At 32.7% G+C, this 25,348-nt stretch overlaps 2 protein-coding genes across 2 annotated transcripts in view; one reads left to right on the forward strand and one right to left on the reverse strand.

Annotated features, from left to right (window-relative positions):
• LOC139491937 (uncharacterized) overlaps positions 1-25,348 on the reverse strand; it is a 219,071-nt gene that overhangs the window by 155,305 nt on the left and 38,418 nt on the right. The gene's annotated exons all lie outside the window — the stretch shown is intronic.
• Positions 4,589-25,348, forward strand: part of LOC139493010 (phosphatidylinositol phosphatase PTPRQ-like) — a 279,255-nt gene continuing 258,495 nt past the window's right edge. The window contains exons 1-2 of the mRNA XM_071281153.1: positions 4,589-4,670; positions 6,921-7,067. Coding sequence (XP_071137254.1) covers positions 4,589-4,670; positions 6,921-7,067 — 229 coding nt within the window. The remainder of the gene's footprint in view (positions 4,671-6,920; positions 7,068-25,348) is intronic.

The following is a 25,348-nucleotide window of genomic DNA, read 5'->3' on the forward strand; positions in this document are numbered from 1 at the left end:
TTTTTCTCACTTTTTTAAATCAACTTGGATTTTCCTAAAACTCCTCAGCTATCTCATTTATATATTGATCTTATAGAAAGCCAGGTTGCTCGGTAGTTAGGTGTATTGCTGTTAGATTTATAGATTGAATTAATAGGTAAGAAAAAAAAGCTCAAATTTTAAGTTTAGGCTGAATCTAGAAAGTCATCTTTAAAAAAAATTATAACTTTTTCAAATCAACATGGATTTTCATAAAAATTTACAGCTATTTCATTTTTATATTGATCTTATAGAATGCCAGGTTGATTGGTAGTTTGGTGTGTTACTGTTATTCTTATGGATTTAATAAAAAGGTTTAGGAAAAAGCTTAAATTTCCAGTTTTTGGTTATTTCAAGATAGTCATCTTTAATTTTTTTCATAACTTTTTCAAATCAACATGGATTTTCATAAAAATTTACAGCTATTTCATTTTTATATTGATCTTATAGAATGCCAGGTTGATTGGTAGTTTGGTGTGTTACTGTTATTCTTATGGATTTAATCAAAAAGTTTAAGAAAAAGCTTAAATTTCAAGTTTTTGGTTATTTCAAGATAGTCATCTTTAATTTTTTTCATAACTTTTTCAAATCAACTTGCATTTTCATAAAACTCTACTGCTATATCATTTGTATATTGCTCTTACTGAATGCCAGGCTGTGTAGTACTTTGGTTTTTTGCTGTCATTTTATGGATTGAGTTAATAGGTGGAAAAAAGCTACAATTTTAAGTTTAGACTAAGTTCAGATGGTCACCTTTCATTTTTTAATAACTTTTTCAAATCAACTTAGATTTTCATATAACTGTACAGCTATCTCATTTATATATTGATCTTAAAGAATGCCAGTTTTTTTTTATAGTTTTGTGTTAAGCTGTCAAATTTAGGGAATTAATTAATAGGCGAAAAAGGCTGCATCATCAAAGTCAAAAACATTACTACCTATATTTGCTTAAAAAGACCATATTAAATTTCTTTTTTTGAAAAGTAGAATAGGTAAAGGGACATTGATATTTGAACTATAAACATGTTCTGTTATTAGGACAATAATTAGTAATTCAGTATATGATAATATGTTTACTAGTCCAAGAGTTATTGTCCCTTAATTTAAATTATTTCCTTTATTTTTAATCAATATTGTATTTGAGGCTGTACATATAAAATCAAATCTGTACATGTATATTCATACTGGTTTTGAAAATCAATAAAATGTATGGTTCTGATACACACATAGATATATACATATAGAATTAACTAGCACATTTTAAATTTTGTATAAAGTCTATTCTTTGATTTCAAGACATAAAAATTTAAAAACTTAAAAATAGAAAAAGAACCTGAATGATTTTTGATTGTCTTTATATAGTTTTAGAGGGGCAAGGGCTTTTTTTTTATAGATTTTTTAGATGGGCAAGGACTTTTTTTCAGAATTTAAAAGGATGGGCAATAACTTTTTTAATGAAACAATATTAAGAATGCACCGGCCCATCCATCTGATAAATATTGAACGGTCCCTAAAATAAACATATTTGTCTTTATAGAATTGTTCTTTCTAACAACAGCAACCAGTTTGCCTCATTGCTGTCTATAATAATTGATAATCTACATTGTAATAAATAATCACTAATCATTTACTTTTCAAAAGATACTATAAATAAAATTGAAATAGAAATCATGAAATTATATTTTCAACTTTAATGAGTTTATCGAACATATATTTTCCCGTCTAATTGAAGATAAAGACAGAGATGTTTCTAGGAATTGCATACATTTCTTCGTAGCAACAGTTTGCTTTGACAATCGTAAAAAGAAAATGGATTTTCGCGGAATTCTATTTTATTTTGAATTTGTTAATTTATCCGAGCTCTTGCGTAATAATTCTTTTTATTATGCATCCGAATAAGAATAAATGTTCTGTCGTCTTTTTTAATTGCAATTTTTAAAACATTAAATTCGGCAAAGCGTTTGCAAATAGGTTCCAATACTGTTGATTTTCTTGGGAAGTATATTGTAAAATCCATTACTATGTATATCTCTGGGTATGTGCTAATCATAGATATATCGAGAATTTTATCACTGATAAACTTGTTGTTTACAAAGCGAAAGTAGCACGTCATATTACACTACTGGATATTTCATATGGTGCTAGATCGTTTAAATGCCAGTAACAAGAATTGTACGACTTTGTCCACAGCAGAGCTATAGAAAAAAACATTCACACAGACACTTTTTGTGAAGTTAAATGGACAGGTTCAATGATTTAAGTCACTCAGGCATTTATTAGGTTCAGGCGGACTTACTCATACAACTTGTGATCTAATTATATGCTTAAAGAAATATAATTTATATAAATAATGTTTATAAAAATTAAATTTACAAAAAGAGCTAACTATATCCAAAAATGTTGAATTAAATCAAATGTCTCCGAAACTACTGACTGCAATAGTAACTACAACAATAAAAACATGTTTCTATATGAACAAACCTCCAGTGGGTTTACTTAGAAGATAAGCTTACATCATCTTATGGCCAAAATAAAAAAAATGAATTACTTGATTTACAGCTTGTGGTTGCAGTATCCCAGTATTGTGTGACTGTATCAGCACAGGTGCATATGTTGTTAGAGTGACAAACCAAATGAGCTGGATATAAACAGCTCCCATCTATTCCACTGGTACAAGCTTCATTATTGTTTCCCTCTGTTGAAATAGACATTAACTTCAAAGACATTTATATCTAAAAAAAATCATTTTTTTCCTTAAGGAAAAGCAAAATGAAAATAACAATTGATTGATTATGTGCATCCAAAAAGTAAAATCACAAAATACTGAACTCCGAGGAAAATTAAAAACGGAAAGTCCCTTATCAAATGGCAAAATCAAATGATAAAACATTACAAACGAAAGGACAACAACTGTAATATTCCTGACTTGGTACAGGCATTTTCAAATGTAGAAAATGGTGGATGGAACCTGATTTTATAGTACTAAACCTCTCACTTGTACGACAGTCGCAGCAATTTCCATTATATTGACAATGATGCGTGAACAAAATGTCATAAATAAGGGTACAAAAACAACATGGATCCATCCTAAGACTAGGGATGATCTCAGATGCACCGGAAGTGGAAGAAGATCCTTCTCCAAAAGTTGCTTTCGTCGTGTTTCTCATGTTACAAAGGATCTTGCAGGATTTCCTTCTATTAGAAACATTACGTATTTGTTCAAACAGTTACAATATATGAGTTATCTCCACTTATATGACCAATTGGATTTTTTTTTAATCAAACAAAAAGATTCTGAACAAAAATAAATACAAACACATTTTTTTCCTTTAGATGAACATTTTTACTAATGTTTTACTTTCCTCTGTTAAACTTTGCACATAATGACCAATAAAACAGTTACACTATAGACTTGAGTCGACAATTTTACACTCATTATTGAGTACATATTCGTAAGAATCATTTACTGTGGTTCATGTCACTCCTGACCCTTATTCTATTATAGGTAAAAACAAAAAATAACTATTCTTTGTTAAAATTTCTGATATGTTTGTTTATACATTCAAACAGTATAAAGTTTTTACCTTAAAAAAACAGACAGACGAACAGTCTAACGAACAAACGAACGGAAGAGCAGACGAACGAACGGACGAAAGGACGATGGACACACAGACCAGAATATATAATTCCCATAACTGGGGCATAAACATAAACATTTCAATTTCGTTTTTGAAATCAAATCTGAATATAAAGAGCTGCAAGCTATTGCACTGGTACAAACCCAATGATTGGTTCCCTTTGTTTAAAATTGACATGATTCCCCGTCACGTTCTGTAGTCAGCAACTTATTATTCAGTACATATTTGTTTTTCGTTTATTTTTTTAAACAAAAATTAGTCCGTTAGGTTTTTCGTTTGAAATGCTTTACATTAAAAATTTGTGATTTCGGGCCTTTTATTGCTGACTTTGTTGAATGGGCTTTGCTCATTTATGGAGGCCGTACGGTGAAATAGACGTTAATTTCTGTTTTATTTGGTTTCTTGTGGAGACTTGTCTTATTGCCAATCATACCACATCTTCTTTTTTATATGAACTTAAAGGAAATTTAACAACATCAAATTAAGCAAAGTGTTTTCAGCACCGAAGGGTAAAGGTGGCTTTCATTTTCTGAATTTGAAATGAAATATTGAATTTGTATTTAACTATGCAAATTATAAATTCAGGTTCGAGTTATCTTACTGTGTTGATAATTGCAATTTGTAGTTCAACCTTTCTAGAACAGATTTATACACAATGCATTACTTATGTGTAATTTATAATCAGAAATCTATGTTTTTGAAAAAGTATGGTTATACAAATACTTAAAAGTGACATCACCAAAATACTGAACTCCGAGGAAAATTCAAAAAGGAAAGTTCCTTATCAAATGGCAAAATTAAAACCTAAAACACATCAAACGAATTCATATACCGTTATCGGTAAATAACACATTGTACTGAAACATAACGCAAACTTGATCTATCACTTGTAATGGTGTTAACTATAACTTTATACTGCCCAGAGTATAAAAATGCCATATTTTATGCTCCATCAGTATGGTCGAGCACAGACTTTACTTGATAGAACTCGACATACTCTTGGCAGTATTGTCAGTATTCAACTGTATTTTACATTGGTCTACACTTTACTTAATAAGTTTTATAAGATAACTTGATAATCTTGGTATATTCTAAATGTACACCATGCATTACTTATGCAATTTATAATTAAAAAGTAATTTTATGAAAAGCAAGGTCATTTAAATACAAACATTGCATAGTCCGCTATCGACAATTAACTCATTGTACTTGAACAAAATACAAACTTGATCTATCACTTGTCATGGTGTTGACTCTCATTATAAACTGCTTAGAGTCTAAAAAGATTTCCTCAATAACCGCCATCAAATACCAATACATTTTGTAAAATTCATTCAGAATTCCGTCTTCCCCAGGGTATTGATCAAGTTTCAAAATTGTAACGGCCTTACTTATTTCATCCAAAGTTATATCCATTTCACACATTTTTTTTATTTTCTTCTTATGTCTAGTTTATGGTCTATATTCTGTATTAGATTTTCTGCAACAGAGTCAAGCAAAAAATACACCGAAGAGGATATCACTTCCATCCTGAACTTTTTAATTAACAACATATTTGTTGAATTTGCAGGTTTGGTCTTCCAACAATGGGTACCAATTGCGCTTCTCTACTTGCAGATTTTTTTTGTTGTATTCCTATGAAGCAGAATTTATCGAAGGGCTTGTACAGTAAGAATTAAAAAAATTAAAAAAATTAGCACAGTCTTTTAATTTCACCTTTCGGTATATTGATGATGTACTGTCTCTTAATAATAATAGATTCAGTGATCACATACGTTTAATATATCCAAGTGAACTTGAAATTAAAGATACTACCGACATAGATAAATCTGCTTCATATTTAGACCTTTTTCTCGAATTGACTACTGATGGTAGGTTAAATACCAAAATTTATATGACAAACGCGATAATTTTAATCTTCCTATAGTCAACTTTCCATTTCTGTGCAGCAACATCCCAGCGGCACTAGCATATGGAGTATATGTGTCTCAATTGATACGTTACTCTAAAGCTAGCTCAAAGTACGTTGATTTTGTTGAACGAAAAATACTGCTTTCTCAACAGTTGCTAAGGCAGGTCTATGAAACAATCGAATTAAGGTCATTTCTCAAGAAATTTTACGATCGCCATCATGAGCTGATTGGCCATTATAACAAAAGTGCGTCAGACATCATATCTGATATTCTTTCTCAGTCCTTATAACCCCCATCATGACCGAACTGAACAAAGGAATAACATGACGTGTACCGTATACGGTGCAGGAAATGCTTACCCTTTTGGAGCACCTGATTTCACTCCCGGCTTTTAGTTGAGTTCGTGTTGTTTCTTATTTATTATTTGTAACTGTTGATGTAAATGTCTTTTGGTTTTATGAGTCTTTGTTTATTCCTTGGTTTTGATTGTTATTGTCTACATCTTTGACGTAAATATTATTTTGTATAAAGATACTTGTTCTTCTAAAATAGATTCTATATCATCTTCATATTTTCCGTCTAAACCTTTTATTCTAGTTCATAATTTTTTCGCGCTCCACTTTTTTTTGGAGATTAAAAGTATCCTGTAGATTTTTCGTCTTTCTCGTACCAATTAACTTTAGGTCTAATTCTGACTGCCTCGGCTTTTTTGTCATAATAATTATTTATTCTAACTTTCAAATTATTTCATTCGTTTTCATTATTGGTAAGATCGGTTCCCGTAATATTATCCAACCTTTTTTCCCACTCCCTTATTTGTTTTTCTGTAACGTTTAATTAATTTGCCACTTCTACGGTAATACTTTTTATTTTTATCTTAGTTTCCTCCCACCATTCAATATTATTTTCGAACTTATTTGTTTTAATTTCTAGTTTTCCAAAAAGCTTTCGAACGTATTTTCTGAAAATAAATCCAATTGCATAACTGATGAGTTCATTTCCCACCTTCCGGGACCACGTTCTGGTTCATTTGGTTTTATTTTAATTAACACACCGTCGTGGTCACTGAACGGAAAATAAACAATTTTTACCCGTTTACCACTTTACTTCATAAGTTTGATCAGAATACATGATAATATTGGTATATTCTAAATACACCAATTAGCAAAGCTGAACCAGTCTAGACTCAGTAATTTTCCTCCATATATAAACTGTAAAATTTTCAATTCAAATAAACAAATTAATTTAAAACTTACTTGGTTTACAACTTGTGGTTCTAGGATGTTTTATTGAGGAAAACAACGAATTTTATTAGGAAAAATGTCTTTTAAGTTAATTTCTTTTTTAACAGAGGGAAACAACAATGGAGCCTGTATCAGTGGAATAGCTGACAGCTGTTTATTTCCAGGTCAGTTGGTTTGTCAGTCTAACAACATATGTACCTGTGCCAATACAGCCATATATTACTGGGATCCTAGAACCACAAGTTGTAAACCAAGTAAGTTTTAAATTAATTTGTTTATTTGAATTGAAAATTTTACAGTTTATATATGGAGGAAAATTACTGAGTCTAGACTGGTTCAGCTTTGCTAATTGGTGTATTTAGAATATACCAATATTATCATGTATTCTGATCAAACTTATGAAGTAAAGTGGTAAACGGGTAAAAAATGTTTATTTTCCGTTCAGTGACCACGACGGTGTGTTAATTAAAATAAAACCAAATGAACCAGAACGTGGTCCCGGAAGGTGGGAAATGAACTCATCAGTTATGCAATTGGATTTATTTTCAGAAAATACGTTCGAAAGCTTTTTGGAAAACTAGAAATTAAAACAAATAAGTTCGAAAATAATATTGAATGGTGGGAGGAAACTAAGATAAAAATAAAAAGTATTACCGTAGAAGTGGCAAATTAATTAAACGTTACAGAAAAACAAATAAGGGAGTGGGAAAAAAGGTTGGATAATATTACGGGAACCGATCTTACCAATAATGAAAACGAATGAAATAATTTGAAAGTTAGAATAAATAATTATTATGACAAAAAAGCCGAGGCAGTCAGAATTAGACCTAAAGTTAATTGGTACGAGAAAGACGAAAAATCTACAGGATACTTTAATCTCCAAAAAAAAGTGGAGCGCGAAAAAATTATGAACTAGAATAAAAGGTTTAGACGGAAAATATGAAGATGATATAGAATCTATTTTAGAAGAACAAGTATCTTTATACAAAATAATATTTACGTCAAAGATGTAGACAATAACAATCAAAACCAAGGAATAAACAAAGACTCATAAAACCAAAAGACATTTACATCAACAGTTACAAATAATAAATAAGAAACAACACGAACTCAACTAAAAGCCGGGAGTGAAATCAGGTGCTCCAAAAGGGTAAGCATTTCCTGCACCGTATACGGTACACGTCATGTTATTCCTTTGTTCAGTTCGGTCATGATGGGGGTTATAAGGACTGAGAAAGAATATCAGATATGATGTCTGACGCACTTTTGTTATAATGGCCAATCAGCTCATGATGGCGATCGTAAAATTTCTTGAGAAATGACCTTAATTCGATTGTTTCATAGACCTGCCTTAGCAACTGTTGAGAAAGCAGTATTTTTCGTTCAACAAAATCAACGTACTTTGAGCTAGCTTTAGAGTAACGTATCAATTGAGACACATATACTCCATATGCTAGTGCCGCTGGGATGTTGCTGCACAGAAATGGAAAGTTGACTATAGGAAGATTAAAATTATCGCGTTTGTCATATAAATTTTGGTATTTAACCTACCATCAGTAGTCAATTCGAGAAAAAGGTCTAAATATGAAGCAGATTTATCTATGTCGGTAGTATCTTTAATTTCAAGTTCACTTGGATATATTAAACGTATGTGATCACTGAATCTATTATTATTAAGAGACAGTACATCATCAATATACCGAAAGGTGAAATTAAAAGACTGTGCTAATTTTTTTAATTTTTTTAATTCTTACTGTACAAGCCCTTCGATAAATTCTGCTTCATAGGAATACAACAAAAAAAATCTGCAAGTAGAGAAGCGCAATTGGTACCCATTGTTGGAAGACCAAACCTGCAAATTCAACAAATATGTTGTTAATTAAAAAGTTCAGGATGGAAGTGATATCCTCTTCGGTGTATTTTTTGCTTGACTCTGTTGCAGAAAATCTAATACAGAATATAGACCATAAACTAGACATAAGAAGAAAATAAAAAAAATGTGTGAAATGGATATAACTTTGGATGAAATAAGTAAGGCCGTTACAATTTTGAAACTTGATCAATACCCTGGGGAAGACGGAATTCTGAATGAATTTTACAAAATGTATTGGTATTTGATGGCGGTTATTGAGGAAATCTTTTTAGACTCTAAGCAGTTTATAATGAGAGTCAACACCATGACAAGTGATAGATCAAGTTTGTATTTTGTTCAAGTACAATGAGTTAATTGTCGATAGCGGACTATGCAATGTTTGTATTTAAATGACCTTGCTTTTCATAAAATTACTTTTTAATTATAAATTGCATAAGTAATGCATGGTGTACATTTAGAATATACCAAGATTATCAAGTTATCTTATAAAACTTATTAAGTAAAGTGTAGACCAATGTAAAATACAGTTGAATACTGACAATACTGCCAAGAGTATGTCGAGTTCTATCAAGTAAAGTCTGTGCTCGACCATACTGATGGAGCATAAAATATGGCATTTTTATACTCTGGGCAGTATAAAGTTATAGTTAACACCATTACAAGTGATAGATCAAGTTTGCGTTATGTTTCAGTACAATGTGTTATTTACCGATAACGGTATATGAATTCGTTTGATGTGTTTTAGGTTTTAATTTTGCCATTTGATAAGGAACTTTCCTTTTTGAATTTTCCTCGGAGTTCAGTATTTTGGTGATGTCACTTTTAAGTATTTGTATAACCATACTTTTTCAAAAACATAGATTTCTGATTATAAATTACACATAAGTAATGCATTGTGTATAAATCTGTTCTAGAAAGGTTGAACTACAAATTGCAATTATCAACACAGTAAGATAACTCGAACCTGAATTTATAATTTGCATAGTTAAATACAAATTCAATATTTCATTTCAAATTCAGAAAATGAAAGCCACCTTTACCCTTCGGTGCTGAAAACACTTTGCTTAATTTGATGTTGTTAAATTTCCTTTAAGTTCATATAAAAAAGAAGATGTGGTATGATTGGCAATAAGACAAGTCTCCACAAGAAACCAAATAAAACAGAAAGTAACGTCTATTTCACCGTACGGCCTCCATAAATGAGCAAAGCCCATTCAACAAAGTCAGCAATAAAAGGCCCGAAATCACAAATTTTTAATGTAAAGCATTTCAAACGAAAAACCTAACGGACTAATTTTTGTTTAAAAAAATAAACGAAAAACAAATATGTACTGAATAATAAGTTGCTGACTACAGAACGTGACGGGGAATCATGTCAATTTTAAACAAAGGGAACCAATCATTGGGTTTGTACCAGTGCAATAGCTTGCAGCTCTTTATATTCAGATTTGATTTCAAAAACGAAATTGAAATGTTTATGTTTATGCCCCAGTTATGGGAATTATATATTCTGGTCTGTGTGTCCATCGTCCTTTCGTCCGTTCGTTCGTCTGCTCTTCCGTTCGTTTGTTCGTTAGACTGTTCGTCTGTCTGTTTTTTAAGGTAAAAACTTTATACTGTTTGAATGTATAAACAAACATATCAGAAATTTTAACAAAGAATAGTTATTTTTTGTTTTTACCTATAATAGAATAAGGGTCAGGAGTGACATGAACCACAGTAAATGATTCTTACGAATATGTACTCAATAATGAGTGTAAAATTGTCGACTCAAGTCTATAGTGTAACTGTTTTATTGGTCATTATGTGCAAAGTTTAACAGAGGAAAGTAAAACATTAGTAAAAATGTTCATCTAAAGGAAAAAATTGTGTTTGTATTTATTTTTGTTCAGAATCTTTTTGTTTGATTAAAAAAAAATCCAATTGGTCATATAAGTGGAGATAACTCATATATTGTAACTGTTTGAACAAATACGTAATGTTTCTAATAGAAGGAAATCCTGCAAGATCCTTTGTAACATGAGAAACACGACGAAAGCAACTTTTGGAGAAGGATCTTCTTCCACTTCCGGTGCATCTGAGATCATCCCTAGTCTTAGGATGGATCCATGTTGTTTTTGTACCCTTATTTATGACATTTTGTTCACGCATCATTGTCAATATAATGGAAATTGCTGCGACTGTCGTACAAGTGAGAGGTTTAGTACTATAAAATCAGGTTCCATCCACCATTTTCTACATTTGAAAATGCCTGTACCAAGTCAGGAATATTACAGTTGTTGTCCTTTCGTTTGTAATGTTTTATCATTTGATTTTGCCATTTGATAAGGGACTTTCCGTTTTTAATTTTCCTCGGAGTTCAGTATTTTGTGATTTTACTTTTTGGATGCACATAATCAATCAATTGTTATTTTCATTTTGCTTTTCCTTAAGGAAAAAAATGATTTTTTTTAGATATAAATGTCTTTGAAGTTAATGTCTATTTCAACAGAGGGAAACAATAATGAAGCTTGTACCAGTGGAATAGATGGGAGCTGTTTATATCCAGCTCATTTGGTTTGTCACTCTAACAACATATGCACCTGTGCTGATACAGTCACACAATACTGGGATACTGCGACCACTAGCTGTAAATCAAGTAATTCATTTTTTTTATTTTGGCCATAAGATGATGTAAGCTTATCTTCTAAGTAAACCCACTGGAGGTTTGTTCATATAGAAACATGTTTTTATTGTTGTAGTTACTATTGCAGTCAGTAGTTTCGGAGACATTTGATTTAATTCAACATTTTTGGATATAGTTAGCTCTTTTTGTAAATTTAATTTTTATAAACATTATTTATATAAATTATATTTCTTTAAGCATATAATTAGATCACAAGTTGTATGAGTAAGTCCGCCTGAACCTAATAAATGCCTGAGTGACTTAAATCATTGAACCTGTCCATTTAACTTCACAAAAAGTGTCTGTGTGAATGTTTTTTTCTATAGCTCTGCTGTGGACAAAGTCGTACAATTCTTGTTACTGGCATTTAAACGATCTAGCACCATATGAAATATCCAGTAGTGTAATATGACGTGCTACTTTCGCTTTGTAAACAACAAGTTTATCAGTGATAAAATTCTCGATATATCTATGATTAGCACATACCCAGAGATATACATAGTAATGGATTTTACAATATACTTCCCAAGAAAATCAACAGTATTGGAACCTATTTGCAAACGCTTTGCCGAATTTAATGTTTTAAAAATTGCAATTAAAAAAGACGACAGAACATTTATTCTTATTCGGATGCATAATAAAAAGAATTATTACGCAAGAGCTCGGATAAATTAACAAATTCAAAATAAAATAGAATTCCGCGAAAATCCATTTTCTTTTTACGATTGTCAAAGAAAACTGTTGCTACGAAGAAATGTATGCAATTCCTAGAAACATCTCTGTCTTTATCTTCAATTAGACGGGAAAATATATGTTCGATAAACTCATTAAAGTTGAAAATATAATTTCATGATTTCTATTTCAATTTTATTTATAGTATCTTTTGAAAAGTAAATGATTAGTGATTATTTATTACAATGTAGATTATCAATTATTATAGACAGCAATGAGGCAAACTGGTTGCTGTTGTTAGAAAGAACAATTCTATAAAGACAAATATGTTTATTTTAGGGACCGTTCAATATTTATCAGATGGATGGGCCGGTGCATTCTTAATATTGTTTCATTAAAAAAGTTATTGCCCATCCTTTTAAATTCTGAAAAAAAGTCCTTGCCCATCTAAAAAATCTATAAAAAAAAAGCCCTTGCCCCTCTAAAACTATATAAAGACAATCAAAAATCATTCAGGTTCTTTTTCTATTTTTAAGTTTTTAAATTTTTATGTCTTGAAATCAAAGAATAGACTTTATACAAAATTTAAAATGTGCTAGTTAATTCTATATGTATATATCTATGTGTGTATCAGAACCATACATTTTATTGATTTTCAAAACCAGTATGAATATACATGTACAGATTTGATTTTATATGTACAGCCTCAAATACAATATTGATTAAAAATAAAGGAAATAATTTAAATTAAGGGACAATAACTCTTGGACTAGTAAACATATTATCATATACTGAATTACTAATTATTGTCCTAATAACAGAACATGTTTATAGTTCAAATATCAATGTCCCTTTACCTATTCTACTTTTCAAAAAAAGAAATTTAATATGGTCTTTTTAAGCAAATATAGGTAGTAATGTTTTTGACTTTGATGATGCAGCCTTTTTCGCCTATTAATTAATTCCCTAAATTTGACAGCTTAACACAAAACTATAAAAAAAAAACTGGCATTCTTTAAGATCAATATATAAATGAGATAGCTGTACAGTTATATGAAAATCTAAGTTGATTTGAAAAAGTTATTAAAAAATGAAAGGTGACCATCTGAACTTAGTCTAAACTTAAAATTGTAGCTTTTTTCCACCTATTAACTCAATCCATAAAATGACAGCAAAAAACCAAAGTACTACACAGCCTGGCATTCAGTAAGAGCAATATACAAATGATATAGCAGTAGAGTTTTATGAAAATGCAAGTTGATTTGAAAAAGTTATGAAAAAAATTAAAGATGACTATCTTGAAATAACCAAAAACTTGAAATTTAAGCTTTTTCTTAAACTTTTTGATTAAATCCATAAGAATAACAGTAACACACCAAACTACCAATCAACCTGGCATTCTATAAGATCAATATAAAAATGAAATAGCTGTAAATTTTTATGAAAATCCATGTTGATTTGAAAAAGTTATGAAAAAAATTAAAGATGACTATCTTGAAATAACCAAAAACTGGAAATTTAAGCTTTTTCCTAAACCTTTTTATTAAATCCATAAGAATAACAGTAACACACCAAACTACCAATCAACCTGGCATTCTATAAGATCAATATAAAAATGAAATAGCTGTAAATTTTTATGAAAATCCATGTTGATTTGAAAAAGTTATAATTTTTTTTAAAGATGACTTTCTAGATTCAGCCTAAACTTAAAATTTGAGCTTTTTTTTCTTACCTATTAATTCAATCTATAAATCTAACAGCAATACACCTAACTACCGAGCAACCTGGCTTTCTATAAGATCAATATATAAATGAGATAGCTGAGGAGTTTTAGGAAAATCCAAGTTGATTTAAAAAAGTGAGAAAAAAATTTAAAGCTTACTATCTGAATTTAGCCTTATCTAAAAATTTGAGCTTTTTTTCTTACCTATTACTTAAATCCATAAATTTTACCGCAATACACCAAACTATTAAACAATTTGCTATTCTATAAGGTCAAAATAATTAAAAAGATGGTCTGAAAAGAAAATTCTAGTTTTTTATTCCTTAATTAAATCCTTAAAATTGACAGAAATGAGCCAAGCTACCAGTTTGTAGCGATATGTTTTGAGTGCCCGCAAAAGAAATATCCTACAAACCAATAAAATTGATAGCATTATTTTTCCTATAAAATATGTTCTGGCCCATCCACTAAATATTTAAAAAAAAGTTCTTGCCCATCCAAATATTTCCACAAAAAAGTGCTTACCCCGCCCCATTTTGCACCGGCCTTTCCATCTGATAAATATTGAACGGTCCCTTAGTTGTCGAAAAATATATTGTTTTGGTTAAATAGGTGATGAAAAAGAAAATTGACCCAGGAGAAACCACAGAAAATGCTTTCTTTGACTATATTCATAACAAGGGACGATTTGCAAGTTTTCGAACAATATCCCAAGAGGGCTATGAGCAGTTTTCATTAAATTTTGATGACTGTTTTATATCTATTAAAATAAACTCCGTTCGGTTTATGATAAAGTTTTGATATGACATTGATAAGTTATTTTTCTTTGAAAATGTGACTGGCGTATCATGCGCTCGAGGCGCAGCTGATTATTTTGTCTATTCTTATTTTTTCTTTAATTCTAATTCTTTAACAATTTCTATATTCTGTAGTTTATACTGACCATAATCTAAAAGGACATTGACAAATAGATTCATTATCATTAAAATTAGTCATTATATGTGACGAAGGTTTGGTTCATTGCAATCAAAACAAAAAGATGTTACATGTATCTTTTAAATAAGATTAGCTACTTTGTTTTAGTCTTTATCATCATAATATTATACGACACCAATGTTTTTTTTGTGTTCGTAAAATGCTCTGATGTCAGCGTCTGCGTTGGCGTCGTTCGAAAACACTATTAATTTCCGAACAATAACTTCAGTTAAAGTGAATGAATCTTAATATAATTTTATCAGAAGGTTCAATATCAAAAACGGAAGGTTATGATTGATTTTGTGTTTCATGGTACCAGTTTAGGTGTCAGGGGCCAAAAATGGACCAAATAGTTTCCAGACAATTACCTATGTGTAAGTGTATGGATCGCCCTTATATTATACCACAAAAATCCTTATAACAAAGGACAGGGTGGGATCGAATTCGATGGAATTGCCCCAAATGCATAGGAATTGGGGACAAAAAAGGGGCAAAAACAAGCATTTTTCTAGTTTCCAGACAATAATTGGTAATCTCTCTAAATGCTACCGCCAGTTACCATACTACAAAGCAAAGGCTGATTTATGTTTGGGGGTTATTACTGTAAGGGGAGAGGGTGGTTGGTTTAAGAAAGAAAAAAATATATTTCACAGTATTGAACAATGCAAGAAATGTTTAATTGCACAGTGTTGTGCAATAGAAATAAATATTAAATTGCACAGTATTGCACAATTATTTAATGTGGCCCAGATATGGGATCCTTCTCGAGGTAGCAGATGTAAACTGGGTATCACACGATCCCAGGCAGAACCACAGGGTCTCGGAGGAGACTAGGCCCCTAGATGCACGGCATGCAGGCCCACCGGTGTGTGGACACGCCCTGATGCCTGCAAACCTAGCCCCCAGCTATGGGTAAATAGCTTCACTGCCTTGTGGATGACCTAGTAAAAGTCAAAGGCTATGGAAGTAAATCCAGACAGAAAATCCGGGTAGATGGAGCTCGTAAGCTTAGTAACAGCAATCGTCTAAGGGAAGGAACATCCTGACAGAAAAACCCGACCCTTCACGTAAGAGGTTTAGCTTAGGGCTAACAACCCAAACTTGTAAAAAAGTTATGTTACAGAAACAGTAACGAAGAATTTATCTACGATTGTGGAGAAGAGCCTCCAAAGCAACAGTGGAGCAAGTATGACTGTTGGCAGTGAAAGCCGAGAGGAAACTACCACCAAGAATCTGGAGGCCCTTAACACAGCCAAAACTAAAACTAGAATTGGGTTCTGGAATGTCCGTACAATGTACTCTGCTGGGAAACTTGCAGAAATTACATCTGAAATGCGACGTTACAAACTACATATTTTAGGCATAAGTGAAAGCAGATGGACAGACTCGGGGAGAATAACAACAAGAACTGGAGAAACTACACTCTACTCTGGAAGAGTTGATGGGCAACATCATGAAGGGGTAGCAATTATTCTGAAGAAAGGAATGGCGAAATATCTGATGGAATGGAAACCAATAAATAGTAGGCTGATTATGGCAAGGTTAAAAGGGAAACAGGTCAACATGACTATACTGCAATGTTATGCTCCAACAAATGATTCCAGCGAGGAGAAAAAAGATGCATTTTATGAACAACTCCAACAGGAAATAGACAAAACCCCAAAACACGACATCAAAATCATCATGGGGGATATGAATGCCAAAGTTGGATCTAGTAACACCCACTATGAAAGAGCTATGGGAAATCACGGATGTGGTAATATGAATGAGAATGGTGAAAGACTAGCAGAACTATGTACCACTAACAACTATGTAAAAGGAGGGACAATTTTTCCCCATCGAAACATTCATAAATTGACATGGTGCTCTCCAAACCAACGAGACAAGAACCAAATAGATCACATCATGATAAATGGAATGTGGAAACGATCCCTGTTGGATGTTAAAGTCAAGAGAGGAGCTGATGTTGGAAGTGATCACCATTTGGTAACAGCTGACATTAAACTCAAACTCAGGGCTAATGGAAAGAACACAACATCTTGGAAGCAGTTTGACATTGAGAAGTTGAAAGAAAGCAACATAAGAAAAGAATATACAACCTTGATAAGAAATAGATTCAGAATTTTAGAAAACTTAAATGATGAAGATGACACAGAAACAATTGATGATAAATGGGGGAAAATTTCTGAGATATTCACTAAAAGTGCAGAAGAATCTATTGGATTTAAACAAAAACAGAAACATAAAGATTGGATTACACCTAGAACATGGGACAATATTACTATCAGAAGAGATACAAAGAAAAAGTTGAATGAGGCAAAATCACAACGTCTTAAAGAAAGATACCAACTTGAATATAGCCAAATACACAGAAATGTGAATAGAATGGTGCGAAACGACAAAAGAGCCCACATGGATAGCCTAGCTGAAAAGGCAGAAGAAGCAGCTAACAAAGGCGAGCAAGGCAACTTATATAAAATAACAAAAATCATTTGTGGCAAAAACACAGCATCATCTAATATTCCTGTAAAAGACAAGCAAGGGAATTTGTTAACATCCGAAATTGAACAAGAACAAAGATGGACAGAACATTTCAGTGAGCTACTAAATAGACCAACTCCAACAGAACTCCCTATTATTGCAGAAAATAACAACGAACTAGAAATCAGCATAGAACCACCTGAAATGAATGAGATAATATCTGCAATCAAAAGTCTAAAAAATGGAAAATCACCTGGAAACGACAATCTGAATGCTGAACTGTTTAAATTAGACCCAGGTTTATCTGCCATCCTGCTTTATAACATCTTTAAAGACATCTGGAATAAAGCACAGATACCATACATCTGGAATAATGGCACTATAATCAAAATACCAAAAAAGGGAGCACTTAATGATTGTAACAACTGGCGTGGCATTACACTACTTTCCATACCAAGTAAGATCATGGCAAAAATCATAATTAGACGAATTGCAAACTCTATTGATGATATACTGCGAAAAGAACAAGCAGGTTTTCGTCCAGGAAGAGGTTGCATCGACCAAATATTTACATTAAGAAATATTATAGAGCAATGCACAGAATGGCAACGGCAGCTATACATAAACTTTGTTGACTTCGAGAAAGCATTTGACAGCATCCACAGGGAAAGTCTTTGGAAAATATTACGATCATATGGCATCCCACAACATCTTATTAACCTCATAAAAGCATTCTACAAGAGATTTCAGTGCAGGGTTGGATACAGTGATATATACTTCCAAGTTAAATCAGGAGTAAGACAAGGGTGTGTCATGTCATCGACACTCTTCATTATAGTCATTGACTGGATAAAGAGACAAACAACTGCTAATACACCAAGAGGCATAAGATGGGGCACTTTTACCACTTTGGAAGACCTAGATTTTGCTGATGACTTAGCATTAATGTCTCACACACACCAACATATTCAAGATAAGACCTCAGAGTTAGAAAAATATTCAGGACAGGTGGGGCTGAAAATCAACGTAAAGAAAACTGAAGTCATGACACTTAATGCAAACAACCCAGGGTCAGTTTTGCTGGATGGAAAAACATTACCACATGTTGATACCTTCACATACCTTGGCAGCACTGTTACTACCAATGGTGGCGCAGAATGTGACATCAAAAGAAGACTATCAAAGGCAAGGTCAGCTCTTTACAACCTGCAGGCTGTATGGAGATCTGGTCAATATACCATCCGTACCAAACTCAAACTTTACAGCAGCTGTGTCTTGCCTGTACTTTTGTATGGTTCAGAATGTTGGAGGATGACAGAACAAGACCAAAACAAGCTGTCCGTATTCCATACTAAAAGTCTAAGAAGGATTCTGCGAATCTTTTGGCCACATAAAATTTCAAACGAGGACCTCTTCATCAGATGCCAACAACAAGATATAGCCACAACAATAATGAGAAGACGCTGGAGGTGGATTGGGCATGTCCTACGGAAAGACCAGGAGGATATCACAAAGACAGCACTCCATTGGACCCCAGAAGGTAAAAGAAAGAGAGGAAGACCCAAAATGACATGGAGAAGAACTGTAGAGGCAGAGGCTAGTAAATACCAACAGACATGGGGCACACTACAGAAAACTGCCAACGACAGACAAAAGTGGAAAATCTTCGTTACTGCCCTACACGCCAATGGCGTACAAGGGCAGTAAGTAAGTAAGTATTGCACAAAAGCAAGAAATTTTCAATTTCACAGTATTGCGCAATAGCAAGAAATCTTCTATTGCACAGTATTACACAATAGCAGGAACTCTTCAATTGCACACTTTTGCGCAATAGCAAGAGAGTTTAAGATTTAATTTTGTTTGATTAAACTAAAATGAAACTTTTGGTTGTTTTTTATACGCCATTTTTGGGACGTGATATGCATATGTCGTCAACATATTGGACAATACGCCAAAACCGATTGAAATAATTTGAATGAAACTTTGGTAAATTGTTTATATCTGTTGACGTGAGCTCCCTTTCATTTTTTTTTTATAAATTTAAGATTTTAAGTTTGTGTTTTTTTTTAATTAAAAAAGGGGGATTTTCCAGTTTTCGAAAAATCACTCAAAAACACTTTCACTTTATTGTAAGAATCTTTAATGAATCGTTTAAATCTATTGACATTAACTCTCTTTTGATTTTATAAATTTTAGATTTACCTTTTCAGAGTTATGTGATTTAATTCATAAATATGGGGGAATTTTCAATTTTCCCCACAAATAACTAAAGACTGTGCCACATGAAGCTCACAAAAAACTAAAGACTGTTTCTGGATAAACATGATAAAGACAAGGGGGCAATTCTGCAACTACTTGTATGCATTGTTTCACATGAGACAGAGTCTCTAATTTCAGATGACATTAAAGGAATCTCGCTCCGCCTCATCAGCAATTTGTACGGGTTCTGGATCTCGAATGTAGGTCCCGGCATTATTGGTAACTGGACGACTATCAACTTGGGTATCTTTATATTTCATATCGTCGTCATTACCGCGATCCTGGTCTGATTTTTCACTTGCAAATACTTCAGATGGCTCGACACCATGCTGCTATATTCATACATGCAAGAACAGTTATTTGTCATCTGAACATTTTGAATACACATTCTTACTGCCTTAAGCAGCAAAAATTTTACTAGATTTTGGATCTTGCGGAAACCCACATTCATCTGTGTTAAATATGCAAGAAGCATCTTTCAATATATCTATTCGCCCTTCATAATTGTCCGTTGGGTTCTTTGCAGAATCTTCGAACCACCATTTTATTTTTTTCCAAGATATAAGTGCGAGTTCCTTACAAAGTGTCTGTAGAGTGCGAGTAGAAATCTCAGGATGGCGTTTTATGAAAGCATATAGCCAATTTTTACCAGGCAAATTATCTTTAAATGGGGTTTTCCGACAATCATGATCTCAAATTGTGTTCACCGTTTATATTTTTTTCAATTCAAAGTTTTATTGCCATACATAACTTTACAGTTTGTGACATATAACAACAACAAAAACAAATGAAGACAATAACTAAGTAAAGCCCCAGTCCCACTAGACCACGATCACACCACGCTCACAGCGATCTTGGTGAGATCGTGGTATGAGCGGCATGAAAATGTAAATTTTCGTTGCTTTCACGATGCTACTACGTCCTAACTACGCTTCTACAACGATCCCGCTACGATTATACCACGTTCTCATCGCGCTATTCTGCGACTCACTACACTTCAAGATCTTTCAACGCTCATCACGTTCTCACTAGGACCATACATGTACCACGAGTTATCCGAATGCAACACGATCTTACCACGCTTCTACTTCGATTATAGCACGTTCTTTCCACGATTATACTACGTTCAAACCGCGATCTTACTACGTTCTCAGCAATAACGTCAACATTGTGTTCCATATCAATACAGTTCCATTCCTTCTATTTCTGATTAATACGTAGATTTCCCGGAAACAATACAGTCATGCCACCAAAATCTACTAGAACACGTGGGGGTGGTGGTAGGGGTTGATGTAGAGGTAGAGGGGGCTCTGATAGTAACGAATTCAGATCAAGCAGAGTTGTCGGTCCGACCAATGCAACCAAAATTACAACCTATTGCTGGTCCATAAAGCTCAAATGACGATATCTTAGTGAACGATAGCAGAGATGGCACAGATGTGTCAATATATAAGGAAGACATAGTATGAGTGCCAATAAGACAACTATCCATCCAAGTAACAATTTATAAAAGTAAACCATTATAGGCCAAGGTATGGCCTTCAACACAGAGCCTTGGCTCACACCGAACAGTTAGCTATAAAGGCCCCCAAAATACTAGTGTAAAACCATTCAAACGGAAAAACTAACGGTCTATAGATATAGGAAGATGTGGTGTGAGTCTCTAATCTATATAAAAAAGAAAAGCATGGTTGAGCCGTTATAGAAAATGGACAAGAAGTCCTAATTACATACAGATAAACAAATCGTGGGGAGATTTGTTATATATTAAATGCGAAAATGACAATGAGAATGATGGTCGTAGTATGAACGTAGTAAGGTCGTAAGCAGAGCGTGATGACGACGGCAAGGACGTGCTAGACTCAGGTACATATGTTGTTAGACTGACAAACCAAATGACCTGGAAATAAACAGCTGTCAGCTATTCCACTGATACAGGCTCCATTGATGTTTCCCTCTGTTAAAATAGACATTAACTTAAAAGACATTTTTCCTAATAAAATTCGTTGTTTTCCTCAATAAAATGCAAATGAAAAAACTGTTTATCTACACCTATATGGCCAAGTGGATGTTTTTTTAAATCAAACAAAAAGATTCTGTATTTATAAAAATAGATACCAAAATAGAATAAATACACACTGTTCTTCTTTTAGATGAACATTTTACTAATGTTTCACGTTCCTCTGTCAAAATTTGTACATAGTGACCAGTTTAGCCGTTTAATTGTAGATTTGAGTCGACAATTTCTATTCTCGTTAAAATTTCCAATAACTTTTGTTCATACATTCAAAGAGTACAAAAGGGTTTACCTTACAAAAGTGTCATTACGAATTGAAAAAAACATCTATTTTGTAGCTCCCTTCCAAGTAAATTACTAAAAATCAAATCTGGATATAAACAGCTGCCGGTTATTGCACTGGTACAGGCTTAATTATTGGATATTTTTATTTAAAAGTGACATGAACTTACAGGCAATTTATCAACTTAAAATTTATCAAAGTGTTTTCAGCAGTGAATGGTAAAGATGACTTTCAATTTCTGAATTTAGAATAAAATATTGAATTGTATTTAACTACATGAACTATGCAAATTATAAATTTAAGTTTAAGTTATCTTACTTTGCTGATGATTGCACAATTTCTGTACAACCTTTTTAGAACAGATTTATACACCATGCATTATTTATGTAATTTATAATCAAACGTTCATTTTCTGAAAAGTATGGTCATTAAAATACTAACATTGCATAGTCCGAAATCGGTTAATAACTCATTGTACTGAAACAATATACAAACTTGATCCATCACTTTTCATGGTGTTAACTATCACTATGAACTGCTCAGAGGCTGAAAAGGCTATATGTTGCGCTACATCATTAAGGTCGAGCACATACTTTACTTGACAGGACTCAGCATAATCTCGACAGTATGTTTAACTATATTTGACTTTGGTCTACACTTCATTTAATAAGTTTGATCATTATTTTGAATATATCGATAGCAATGCTCAATCAAATTGAGAATGGAAATGGGGAATGTGTCAAAGAGACAACAACCCGATCATAGAAAAGACAACAGCAGAAGGTCACCAACAGGTCTTCAATGTAGCGAGAAATTCCCGCACCCGGAGGCGTCCTTCAGCTGACCCCTAAACAAATACATACTAGTTCAGTGATAATGAACGCCTAACTAAACTCCAAATTGTACACAAGAAACTAAAAATAAAAATAAAACAAGACTAACAAAGGCCAGAGGCTCCTGACTTGGGACAGGCGCAAAAATGCGGCGGGGTTAAACATGTTTATGAGATCTCAATCCGCCCACTATACCTCTAGCCATGTACAAAAGTAATCGCATAACAAAACGCACATTAAAATTCAGTTCAAGAGAAGTCCGAGTCTGATGTCAGAAGATGTACATGTAACCAAAGAAAATAAACAAAATGACAATAATACATAAATACATAAATAACAACAGACTACTAGCAGTTAACTGACATGCCAGCTCCAGACTTCAATTAAACTGATTGAAAGATTAGGCACATCCTTCCCGTTAATTGTTTAGTATCATACCATCATAACATATATGAGAAGAACATGACCCGTGTCATGCCAACAACTGGTTTTTGAATAAATATGTTTAGTTCCTGTACAAAGACCCTATAAGTGAATCAATATTAACTTAAATAGTCAACCAGGTTTAACTAGTCACGACCAGTCTTAACCTTGAAACAGTTTCACTGGTCTTGAATCACTCTTAATCAACATATATATGTCATTAGATATTGATAATTTAAAATCCCGGTTATTTAGTGGCTTGGTTTATTGCTGTCAAATTCAAAGGCTTGGTAAATAGCTCTAAAAACCCAGATTATTAAGTTCGGACAAAATTTAGATAATCATTTTAAAAACAATTTGGATTTTCATCAATTTTCATGGCAATCTCAATCACCCTTTAAAACCCCTTTAAAACTTCGTTAACTTTTTTAAATCAACTTGGATTTTCATAAAACTCGACATATATTTCAATTATAATAGTAATATTTAAACCTCGAAACAGTCCGTCTTTCCAATAAAATTATAGTATAACTAATCGCCGTATTTGAATATAAACAATAAGACAACGCGTGACCGAACGACGCATGGATTAAACGAGTGCGCAGCACGAGTTTAATCCATGGCGGCGTTCGGGTACAAGTTGTCTTATTTTTAATATTCAAATACGGCTATTAGTTATGTTTTTTATTACATTGGCAAATGGCTTTTTTTTTATGAAATTAATGTAGAAAATGTAAGGAACTAAATCTTTTTACTACGCATTGACAATTTGTTTTGATCCGACGTTATCGACGTCTTGACAACGCCTATTGTTGTATGACGTCAGAGAGTGAAATAACCACAGTTATTTCAGATGTGAAATTATCGGTTTTTATTTAACTGGGAAATCAATGTAATTCATTGCAACAAATGTAATAATGCTATTTATCTGTCTTTTCAGAGATGCTTAGAGTATAGTTTATTTCCTTATATTTCACAACATAGCAGTCGTGTATTTTCCCACCATTTATTAACTGTCCAATTTTCAATTCAAATAAACTAATGCATTTAAAATTACTTGATTTACAGCTAGCGGTCCCAGTATACCAGTAGTGTGTGTCTGTATTAGCACATGTACATATGTTGTTAGACTGACAAACCAATTGACTTGGATATAAACAGCTCCCAGCTATTCCACTGGGACAGGCTTCATTGTTGTTTCCCTCTGTTAAAATAGACATTAACTTTAAGGACATTTCTTTGTCAATTGTGTTCTCCAATTTATTTATATTGTAGTCCTGTGGTGTTGTGTTGTCATTTTGATGTTATATTTCACATAAAAGTGCGAGGTTTGGCATGCCACAAAACCAGGTTCAACCCACCGTTTTTTCCCTTTAAAAATGCCCTGTACCAAGTCAGGAATAACGCCATTGTTATATTATAGTTTGTTTCTGTGTGTATTACATTTTAACGTTGTGTCGTTTGTTTTCTCTTATTTTGTAGTGTCAATTCACATTGCAATAAGACGTGTCACAGTACTTGTCTATCCCAAATTCAGGTGTTTGTTTTTGATGTTATATTTGTTATTCTCGTGGGATTTTGTCTGATGCTCGGTCCGTTTCTGTGTGTGTTACATTTTACTAGTGTTATGTCGTTGTTCTCCTCTTATATTTAATGCATTTCCCTCGGTTTTAGTTTGTTACCCCGATTTTGTCCATGGATTTATGAGTTTTGAACAGCGGTATACTACTGTTGCCTTTATTTATATCTAAATAAAATTCATTTCTTTCCTCAAGAAAAAGCAAATGAAAATAACAATTGATTGATTATGTGCATTCAAAAAGTAAAATCACAAATATAGTGAACTCCGAGGAAAATTTGAAATATCCCTAATCAAATGGCAAAATCAAATGCTAAAACACATCAAACGAATGGATAACACCTGTCATATTCCTGACTTGGTACAGGCATTTTCAAATGTTGCAAATGGTTGATTTAACCTTATTTTATAGCGCTTAATTAAATCTTTCACTTGTACGAAAGTCGCAGCAATTTCCATTATATTGACAATGATGCGTGGACAAAATTTCATAAATAGGGGTACAAAAACAACACGGACCCCGACCAAATACTAGAGGTGATTTCAGTTGCTCCGGAAGCGGAGGCAGATCCTTCTCCACACGTAGCACGCGTCGTGTTGTTCATGTTACAAAGGATCTTTCAACATTTTCCTTTATTAGGAACCTTACGTATTCGTTCAAACCAGTTACATTATATGAGTTATTTCCACTTATATGACCAAGTTGATGTTTTTAATCATACAAAAAAAGATTATGTACAAAAATAAATTAA

This window comes from Mytilus edulis, chromosome 10 (assembly GCF_963676685.1).
Source record: "Mytilus edulis chromosome 10, xbMytEdul2.2, whole genome shotgun sequence".
In the NCBI taxonomy this organism is placed as follows: Eukaryota; Metazoa; Mollusca; class Bivalvia; order Mytilida; family Mytilidae; genus Mytilus; species Mytilus edulis.